General features: G+C 37.3%; 1 protein-coding gene across 1 annotated transcript in view; it reads left to right on the forward strand.

Moving 5' to 3' along the window:
* Positions 1–11,290, forward strand: part of KPNB1 (karyopherin subunit beta 1) — a 42,788-nt gene that overhangs the window by 28,218 nt on the left and 3,280 nt on the right. The window contains exons 13-21 of the mRNA XM_032234980.1: positions 1,355–1,502; positions 1,998–2,069; positions 2,670–2,814; positions 4,730–4,812; positions 6,476–6,583; positions 7,219–7,362; positions 7,819–7,924; positions 9,113–9,227; positions 10,920–11,081. Of these exons, the coding sequence (XP_032090871.1) occupies positions 1,355–1,502; positions 1,998–2,069; positions 2,670–2,814; positions 4,730–4,812; positions 6,476–6,583; positions 7,219–7,362; positions 7,819–7,924; positions 9,113–9,227; positions 10,920–11,081 (1,083 nt within the window). The remainder of the gene's footprint in view (positions 1–1,354; positions 1,503–1,997; positions 2,070–2,669; positions 2,815–4,729; positions 4,813–6,475; positions 6,584–7,218; positions 7,363–7,818; positions 7,925–9,112; positions 9,228–10,919; positions 11,082–11,290) is intronic.

The raw sequence follows: 11,290 nt of genomic DNA on the forward strand, positions 1-11,290 counted from the left end.
TTATGGAAATCTCTTCATATTCCTGTACCATTTGAAGGGTGTTCATCCCAAAGTGCATAACTAAATATCTATAGATATTATCTGTCATCAAGGTTAATTGTTGTCCTAAAGGTGACCCTGTTCAGTGACCCTGAGAATACAGACAAATTCCCTGTGGCCTCAACAACTTTCTAAAAGAATGCAAATGACCAGCTGTCCGCAAGTAACATAAATCCTTCCATTTGCCGCCATCCAGTTAGAGCTGAAGAAGTTATTGAATAAAAACAAGAAAGTACAGTTGCCTCTTTAAAAGCACCTTTGGGACTTTTTCTAAAGTTTTATTGAATAGTGACACCTCCACCCCCGATCTGATTTAAAATTAGTTCAATGTATTTTATTCCATAATCTTTGAATAAATATTAAGAGATGTGGTAAGTGCAATGCTTCAATGAGACTTCCTGATTTGGATGGATGACTTTTTTTCTAATAGCATAGTAATAGAATAGAAATGATACTGAACAAACAAAAAACCATTTTGTTCTGAGCGTGAAGTTAAATAGCCTACCCAGTACATTGTGGTAGAACATTTTGTGTTACTTGTGTTCCAATGGAACCTAACCAAAATATTTGGACTGTTTTGTCATTTACTTATAATACAATAAACCATTAGCACATCACCACCACCACCCTAGTTTTCATCCTGGAATCCCAAAACTAGTGGAGCAGCAACCAGTGCTATCTCTGTTTGATCTATAGAAAATTGACATATAAAAATAGTAAATATCAGTTGAGACTTACTTTTTATATCTGCCTGTTCAAGTCATATACACTTGAGCTAACAAAAGAGCAAAATGCTGAGTTCTGTGTATTTCACAGGCAACACAATTATTATACAATAATTGTAAATATGATGTACATGTGCAGTATACATTTTATATCCATTAATCTTCCTGGAAAAAAAAACCTATTCATGGAATATATTGCATTATGATCCATTGATCCAATTTTGTCATACCAAACAATTTACAAGTAGTGTTACATGTCACGGAAAGCAGTATTTATCTTTTTTTGTGGTTGGCCATCTTGAATTATGTATAATGTGCTATCGTGATTTCAAAACTAACACTAGGATACTAGGATTGATGTTGGGCCACTGCTAGAGGCTTATTCATTTCCAATGGCAGGTTAAAAAAACTTTTTTTTTCTATCGTTGCTCCAGCCTTAATCCCTTCTCCAAAAACCAAATGGAATATTTTATCCTGCCTTCCATTGATGTGCCACTTCAATGGATAGCCTTTTGGATAGTTCATTGGCATTTAATTGTGTCTGTAATAATGTACTCTTGCAATTCCTGGTTGTTGTTTTTTTGTTTTAGGCCTGATGGACATCAGAACAACTTAAGGAGTGCTGCATATGAAGCTCTGATGGAAATTGTGAAAAATAGCGCCAAAGACTGTTATCCTGCTGTTCAGAAGACAACTTTAGTTATCATGGAGCGGCTGCAACAAGTGCTCCAAATGGAGGTTAGCTTGGATGTCTGAAAAATGTGATAGTATCCGCCCAAATGGGTGATCTCTAGAACAGGAAAGCTTAACTTGGGGAGTTGTATATTTTATGTTTTATTTCATGGATGTTTTGCATGCTTTCTATGATTCTTGTAAAAAAAATTGACTGAGTCAAGATTGAAATTAAAATATTGATTGTCAAAGAGATTTGTGGGCTAAGGATTGGATGAGGGACACTATTACCTGTACTGGGGTTTTTCATTGCATCCACATGCCTATGATCCAGTGATCACTGTTAGATTCTAATTAAACATAGCACAAGTTTTTAAACCTCTCAGTTTGAAAAGCTGGCCAATGAATATCCTCGTTCAAATGCACACTTAAGATCAGAATTTGTTCTGGCTGTAGGTCTTATTATTCCCAAGCAACTTAATTTTAAATATATGTCAGATCTTCAATAGAGAGAAAAGTTTTAAAGAACATTTCAAATGCTGAACTTTATTTTCTCTCCAGTCTCATATCCAGAGTACAAGTGACAGAATCCAGTTTAATGATCTTCAGTCTTTACTTTGTGCTACATTGCAGGTAAGAATGTAACTTTATTACCTGATTGTAAAGGTGTTTACAGCTGTATACTCTAAAGCATTCAGTATAAGAACTATAAGTAATATTTAGAAGAAAACATCTGTATTGAACTTTTTACAGATTAAATGCCCTCTTGGTTCAAATTTGATTTTTTTTCTTTGCAATTTGTCAAAGTCAATGGTATATAGAAAAAGAAAGTAATACATTGGTGCATTGTTGAAGGCAAGAATTATCTTGGATATGTACCTCTTACCAACTGGTCTCAGAACTAGTATGACAAAGAAAGAGGTGGAACTTCTCACTATTTTAGCAAGAAAAGTTATGAACTATTGCGCAGGTAAATTTAGTCTGTCCTAGCAGATGCGCAGCTAAAGTTAACTATCGTTGTTCAATTGTATTTTGCTAGATAAAATATTAGTAATATGTGTAGACTAAATTAGCATATAAGGGAGAATATCCAGGTAGGAGATATTTATTACTAAATACTTGCTTATAGATTTTTCCAGTTCATACCTATTCACAAGATAAGAAAAAATGTAGTAGTAGAGGGAGTAGAAAAAAACTTCCAGATAAATTTTCATCTTAACTTTCATCAAACAGAATGTCCTTCGCAAGGTCCAGCACCAGGACGCTTTGCAGATTTCAGATGTGGTGATGGCATCTCTTTTGAGGATGTTCCAAAGTACAGCAGGATCAGGAGGTGTCCAAGAGGATGCTCTCATGGCTGTTAGTACTCTGGTAGAAGGTAAATGGTTTGCTCTGCTAGTCAAAAGGATATTTTTAAACATTGAAGGCTCTCTGAATACATAAGTGTTCGGGTTGTCCATGTTTTAATCTTATGTTACAATTGGGATTATTCTGCACATTTAGGACTTATATATTGGTCCTGACATAACAAATTTGTGGGCTGAGGACTAGATGAGGGCCACCAGATAATATCCAAAAATTATAAGAACATTTTAATGATTGGATTCCAATACAGGTAGTAAAAAATATAGTGAGGTGGTATATTTTGAGGTGAGGTGGTAGAACAGATTCAAAGTTTTATTTTGATAAAATTTTGAACAGATAATACTGTGTTTCCCCCAAAATACGATCTATCCAGAAAGTAAGCCCTAGCCTGGTATTTTTGGGTGGGCCTACCCCAAATATAAGCCCTAATGAAGGGGTGGGTGTGACAACACAGGAGGCAGCCCTTCCTCGGTCACCTTGTGGCTGCTTGGATCAGCTGAGCCAGTGTGGGCCGGGAGCTGCCTCTTGTTCTGTCTCTCCAGGCGTCTGGAGATGTTTTCCGCACACTCTTTCCAGCCCCAGCCCTGCCCTGTGCAAGCTCCGTGGCATCTCTGCAGCAGCACGGAGGAGGGTGGCGAAGATGCAAAGCCCCAGAATCCCATATTCCCTGGCCTTCCCTCAGCCGGTACCCCTCTTGCTGGAGCAGGAGGCCCAAACTCAGTGTTACCCACTGAGACCTCCCAGTGCAAGTGCTGCTGCTTTTGCGCCTGATTGCAGCCACAAAAGCAGCAGGCCAAGCAATGCGCCTGGCATGCCTCATATCTTCCTTACCTAATGGTGACAGTCGCAGCAGGCAGTTCCAACCACAGGAAAGTTGCCTCACGGGTGCTGCTCCGACCACCACCTTCAGCAAGCTTGGGCGCTTTTGCCGCTGATTGTGGCCGCAAAAGCAGCAGAAACACAAGGAGCACACCCTATGCGCTTTGCTCTCTCCTTACTTAATGGTGATGGTTGCAGCAGGCAATTCCATCCAAGGAAAAGCTGCCTCGTGGTGCCACTCAAGCCTCCTCCTCCAGCAAATGAAATGTTACTGTAGTTGCAGAGGTCTTGTACAATGCTCTGCCGCAGTTTTGGAGCAAACCTCTGCCTTCCCTGCACAGGATTGCAAGACTGGAGGCTCTGAAACAAAAGTGTTTCATCATCTATAGGGATTTGGGAACGAAGCACTTTGCTCCCTTCCCAAGCACTGCACCCCATAATGTCCAATCACTTTTCACCCGGACAGAGAAATGTCGGAGGCTCAAAACTTTTGCAAAGGGAACAGTTTGAAACACAGCAATTAGCTCATTTCAAAGCATCCCCTTTGCAACCACCCAAAGCTTCGTCTTCCTCTGGGTGAAAAGTGCACAGTAGAGCCAGGCAGAGGCATTGCCCACTCCATCCCACCATTTCTCAGCTTCCCTGTGGCCATGTCAAAGAGGCACCCACCTGGGGCATCAGGAGCATCTGCCTCCTCCATCTTTTATGCTGCTGCCAGTGCTGCTACAAAAGCTTCCCATAGTCAGTAGGCATGCAGCACATTTGGATCGCCTGTCTTTCCTCTGCCTCCACGCTCAGACTTATTGGTCTTTGTACTGCGCCAGGGCCAGTGGGTGTGGGTGCTGCCAGACACTGTTGGCCCCTGAACACTGGCTGCCTCTCGTACTGGCCACGCCATCCCCCAGGCTTATTTTTGGGATAGAGCTTATAATAGGCCCACCACAGAAAATTAGGCTAAGGCTTGTTTTTGGGGTGGGTTTTATTTTTGGGGAAATATATGGATGAATTAACATCCCTAGAGTTTTGAGAGCCACAAATTCATCTAAGCTATGGATATTAACGTCTTAATTTTAGATATCTCACATTTTTTAATTTTTAATTTTGCTCAGTGTTAGGAGGGGAGTTTCTCAAGTACATGGAGGCCTTCAAACCTTTTCTGAATATTGGTTTAAAAAATTATGCTGAATATCAGGTAAGGCCCTTTTCCTTGTCTTAAAAAGCAATTGGATGAGATTAAGTAGTGTTTTCAATACCTAGCAGTAATTTTATTTCAGAATCTGTCAGGATTTATTTCATAGATAGCTGTCAATATAACAAAGTTAAGTTTAATCTAAATTCTCTGAATCTTGAGGCTGTTAGCAGCTGAAACATTTTTTTCTTTCTCCCTCCATCCCCCTCTCCTTTTTTTTGCATTCTCTAATTAGGTATTCTCATTTATTGTAATTGCTTTAGAATTATCCTGTCCATGATATGCTGTTTGGCAACTTTCTGGAGATTGGATTATGATAACATAATCCAAGTGATAACACTTTTTTAAAAAGTAATGGTTTGAAAGTCTGGTTTGAAAGATCATTGTTTTTGGTGGTGGGAGAAGGAAGACAAAAGTTAATTACAGTTCTGATATCAGTAAAAGCTAAACAGCTTCCCTGTAATAGAAGATTGCAGTATAAATTATCTATGTTTTTTTTCATTTTTAAGTATATTTATTTAAGTAGAATAAAATAAACATTTTAATAAAAATATATTAGAGCAATTCTTTATATCCAGCAGAAAAGAAATGTTAATAATAATTTACACATAAGCATTAAATTGCTTACAGTTTCAGCAGTAACACCAAGCATAAGATTTCCCATACTAAGCCTGATATCTGCTCAGGTTAACTGGCAAACACTCCCTACAATCACTTGTTATCCCAAAACATCCCATTTGGTGTAGAATATCAGGCATGAAAGAGCAGTTTCACATCTGAAGATCTAATGCTTATGTCCAGAAATCTTCTCAGCTAATGGTGAGCACCTGCTTGGAATTCAATAAGAGTCAAGGCAATTTAAGAGGGATTGGATTTACAGTAGTTCACTTGTGACTAAATACACATTCTAGTCTGAGCCCTCTGTTAACTCCAACCCCATGTTCTACCACTCCTTCCCCTACTTCAAAGAAAGTAATGTCTAGGCCTGGATTACAAATTAAAATGACAAATTATTCTCCAATTAAAGGGCTTTTATTTTTGGGCCCCATGATCCCAGTTAAGATAAGGATTCAAAAAGGAGAAGCAGGCTTGCATTTTACCATTTTAAATTACATTCTGTAAACTCTCTCATGGATAACAAAATGTGTAAAATCTCAGATTAGGAGAATATTAACAAAGAAGGAGCCAAATTAGCAAATGGATTATGGTATAAACAAAAGAAGAAAAGAATTTGAAATAACATAAAACAACATTAGTTAAAAATATTGAATCTTCTAAAAGAAAGATTGTGACTTCACTATACACCTAATTCAAACACCTTCCTTCCAGGGGCAACCACAGCAAGTAGGTTTTCGAGTTAGTAATTACAGTACAAATATGGGAAAAGATATGGGAAAATTCAATAAAATTTACTGCAACTTAAGGGAAATTGGAAACGAAAAGCTTTGTGCCAATAATACAAGGTTGAAAAACCAAAATTGGAGAATATAGTCAGCAAAGGCAAGCTGACTATATATATGTAATAGATATATTGAAGCATTTTTGAAGCATACTGCCCAATTGAGGAATTGCCTTGCAGGCTCAATTTAATATTGTAATAGGGAAATAATGATTGATGCCTGAGGTGAGGCAAAAAGTGACTCATTGGTTATATTTGTTTTTGCAGGTCTGTTTAGCTGCAGTGGGCCTAGTGGGTGACCTATGCCGGGCTTTGCAATCCAACATTCTGCCCTTTTGTGATGAGGTTATGCAGCTTCTTTTAGAAAATTTGGGGGTGAGTAAATTGATGATCTAAAAACAAAAGAAAAATAAAATTTCACATCTATTAGTGAAAGATATGTTTAAAAAATTCTTAATAATGTAAACATTGATTTGATCTTATGGCTTGCTTCTGACAAAGGAAGAAGAAAGCAAGCAATGTAAATAAAACTGAAATAGTTTTATGAAATATGAAATAAAAATGAAAATAATTTCTATTACTATTAATTAGAATAATTGGAATAATTACTATTCCAATGAGTATTATTTTCTCACTTAAATTATAAATACGGAAATCTGCAGTGCCATTTAATGCCTATATGTGGCGCCTATTTTAAAAAAATGTATATTCATCTGTGGCTCACCAAATTGATTATGTTGGGTAATCTTTAATGAGTAGCAAACCTGGTGATGAGTTAATACTTGGTTGCTAAGACTGTACAGTCTTAGCGTGTACAGTCCCATCTGTATATGACAACTGAGACCCTTTGAATTAGTAAGAAATATGTTGAGAACTGAAATACTTTTCACTTTTAGTATTACAAAATGGGAAAAGCCCTCAGCACCTTGGGGGCAATATCTGATAGAATATGTATCGAACCTAATATAATTTCTAAAAGCTAAACTGTTGGCTATGAATTATTTTTACAGAATGAAAATGTACATCGATCTGTTAAACCGCAAATTCTCTCAGTGTTTGGTGATATTGCTCTTGCAATTGGAGGAGAATTTAAAAAATACTTAGACGTTGTACTGAATACTCTACAGCAAGCTTCTCAAGCCCATGTTGATAAGGTAAACAATCTTTTGGATTAAATGTCTATGGAAATTCTCAATCATCCGGGTCATGGTTGTCCCAAAGATGCTCCCCATCCCTTGTTTTTATTCAAAAGGCAGGTGGACTTTATTGAGTTTTTTTCTTTGAAGATGTTTCACTTTTCATACAAGAAGCTTATTCAGTTCTACTTAACTGAATGGGGAATGGACGGATTTATATTCTTTGCAGTCATACGGTCATACACTCAAGAGAGTTATTGAGGCCATTTGGGGGTTTATCCACAGAGTCATCTAAATCAGAGTATAAATGGGTATGGAACCTTCTTGGGACTACTGAAAGGACTGTTGTAAGCAGGAGAAGGGGAAAAAGTGGCTTTGGGATAAGATTTGGGTCCTATATATTTGAGATAGATGATGGACAGTTAGTGATAGGACAATAATTCCAAGATAACTCTATTTTATGTTTGTTCTTAGTCTGATTATGACATGGTAGAGTACTTGAATGAATTGCGAGAAACCTGTCTGGAAGCATACACAGGCATTGTTCAAGGTCTAAAAGGAGATCAAGAAAATGTACATCGTAAGTCCTTTTCTTTTTAATTTCCTTGAGTACCACAGATACAGACCTCTGCGTGAGGCTCAGTTTCTGCCAATGTTTACTCCTCTTAATAAAGGGAAATTGTCAGTGCAAGGCTTCTTATTTTGCCTCGTTTTAAGATAGGGCTATTACATTAGAAAACATGGTTGCATCCTTCATTACTCTTTGTATGATGTTTCAGGGTATTTTGGTGGCATTTAACTCAAATGGCATATTTTTACAGCCCTGGCCAAGTTACCAAACGATCTTTGTTTGCATCTGTATTTTTATTATTAAAAAACTATTTTACAATAGTTTTTTAAATGAACAACACAAATGAAACAGGTACATACACAGCTACATAAACCTTTTCGTTTAGGTTTCATTTAGAACCTCTGCCTGAGTTCATCCTGTAATGTTTCCTGTTTAAGATTAGATTTTAGGAATAATTTGATGTGTACCCAGTACGTTCTAAGAAATCAAGTTTTCAGAATAATAAATGAAATATTATGGAGTGAACAAGAATTTTCAGACTTGGAGAGGTTAACTTCTTTGTGTTTTTTCCGTTTTCCTTCAATTTGCTTTAAAATGGCATACAATACACAATTTTAGGTGGTTAGTTTTGGAAGACTAGGATATATGTTGGGTTTTTAAAATTAAAAATTTCTTTTCCTCAATTGTTAACTTGCGTTAAATTTCACAATTGCCATAGGATAAGGAGTTGTGACTGTGAAATAAATAATGTTAGAGGTAAAAGGACTGTGTTTTCTACGCAAACCCCAGTGCTTTATTCCTATACCCCACAAATTTATGAATCTCATCTTTTCTAGTGCACTAACCAATAAAAGTTAGTAAAACCATTCTATGTGATTAGAAACCTTTGAGGTTTCAGTCACAAAGCTGTATCTCCCTTGTCTCTCAATTACTTCTTGTGTAAGATGTGTATCAACTTTTATATGAGCACTAAAACAGTTTTAAGATAGCAAGTAGAAGAAAGGTATAAAAGCAATGTCAGGAAAAAGAATATAACCTTTGTAGGATGCCTCTAATACAAATTAGGTATATAGTTGAACAGTTTTAAGGTAAACCTTCCAGAATTGTTGATATTGAAATTTCATGATATTTCAGGAAGAAATAAAGAAATAAGCCCTTAATGTAAGCCTATAAAGCTAAATTACGCTTTCTTTTCAGCGGATGTGATGCTGGTGCAGCCTAGAGTAGAATTCATCTTGTCTTTCATTGACCACATTGCTACCGACGAAGATCATAGTGATGGAGTTGTAGCCTGTGCAGCAGGACTGATAGGGTAAATGCTGAAGCTTTATGATCTACTGTCTCACAGTGAATCTGTCTCTCCTCTTAGGAAGACAAGATGATAATGCTTTACTAAGAGCTTTTTTTTTAACCTTATAAAATTTCTAAAACTGTTTAATCTTGGCCCACTATTAAATATTTACTTGTTAAATAGCCACAACACTATGCTGTTAAAATTCTTTTTGTCCTTGCTTAATAATAAATGGGACTGGAATTTTTAACTAAGTGATCTGGTTGTAAAGTGAGACGTGTGACTGCTGCTTAGCAACATTCCAGCATTCCCTCAAAGTTAAACAAATCACTAGTCATTAAGTGAACCACCATGGGTTATTAAGTAAGAACTTAATGTTACCATGACTTCCAGCTTCCTTATTGACTTTGCTTCTGGGAAACCAACAGGAAAAGTAGTAAATCATATTGACATTACTACAGGATGCTGTGTTGTTTGGAAATCCAAGCCATTGTTGAGCAATCATATCACAATATCATGGGGCACTGATAGCCAGAAGTTTGAGGACTTTATCACTCATTCAGCGCTATTCTAAATTTGAATGGTAGCTGAACGAATGGTTTTCAATCAAGACCCACCTGTACTTATTTATTCAATTAATTTATATGGCTGTACATATCACAGATATAAAATTCTGGTGGCTCACAACATATGAAACCAATAAAAACAATACCATTGTTATGAGATCCATACACTATAGATTCTACAGTGTATGGTCAAAATAAATGCAATAAACTACAGTGGCAGTGCCCCAGTAACCTTGGCTTCCCAGGAACACATCCAACTTTTCAGTGCTTTGCAAAAGACCAGCAGAAACAACAGAAAAGACTTGAATCCTAGGTCCTATTAGATTGCATTATTTAATTGAGGGGACTTGGAGTGAGTTCTTCCTATCAAGTCTACTGGGATGAGAAGTCCCTCAAATACTCAGTCTCATGCCATGAGGAGATAATCGGCACTTTGAATTCCACCCAGAAGCCAATATGGCTGGCTAGTGGCCTTCCAGGATAAACCAGGTAGGGAAACAAGCAGATGAGCTACTTCATTGGAAAACTACATTGACAGAATTTGAAAGTACATTCCCTACCACCACCCTAATCTTTACAACCTAAGAAACTAGGAAAGAGTCCTACTCCTGAGTCTCAACTATCCCGCTGCAGGCTATGCCCTTTTTCCCCTCTGTGCCCAGTCTTCCAAGATCATTTCCTCATTGGCAGAGTACATGGGGTAACTGGACATACATTCTGGACCAGTTGCAACTTCTAGAGGGTCTTCAAGGGCAGCCCCAAATAAACTACATTGCAGTAATTCACTTTGTGGCTGGAAATAATCTTTGATTTCTGATCTCAATGGATTCAGAACTTGAGGCACCATTGACCAGATATGGTCATAAAAACAAGTCTCTGCAATTTTTAAGCAAACCATATGGTCATTAAAAAAATCCAGCATACTCAATAGGCACATTCTGTTGGGAAATGGCAAAAAAAGCAGCAGCAAATTGTGATCTGCAGGTTGCTACAACTACTTGTAAATTTGAGCTGGTTGCCAACATCTGAAATGTGACATGTGACAGCAGGGGGGAATGGAAAGTGTGGCATTCATAATTCGAAAGAGCCAAGAAACTTTGAACTATCCACAACACATACTATGCGTTTCTATATTTGTTTTTCACAGGGATCTGTGCACAGCATTTGGGAAAGATGTCCTCAAGATGGTAGAAGCTAGGCCCATGATACATGAATTACTAACTGAAGGAAGGAGATCAAAGACGAACAAAACAAAAACCCTTTCTACCTGGGCCACTAAAGAGTTGAGAAAACTGAAGAATCAAGCTTGGTGAGAAGACTCCAACTTTCTTGTTCTTTAAAACAAACTGAGCTATTCCTGTACAGAAGTTGTATTAGAAGTTCAGAGAACTAGTGTAATTCCTAGTGAATAAACTTCTAAATGCAGAAAGTAGCATTTGGATTGTCATCTCCATGGTTTTTGTCTTCAATGTCCTTCCCCCCCCCCCCCCCAAAAAAAAATTCCTTATTTTTGAAGAC

The sequence above is a fragment of the Thamnophis elegans genome, chromosome Z, assembly GCF_009769535.1.
Source record: "Thamnophis elegans isolate rThaEle1 chromosome Z, rThaEle1.pri, whole genome shotgun sequence".
In the NCBI taxonomy this organism is placed as follows: domain Eukaryota; kingdom Metazoa; phylum Chordata; class Lepidosauria; order Squamata; family Colubridae; genus Thamnophis; species Thamnophis elegans.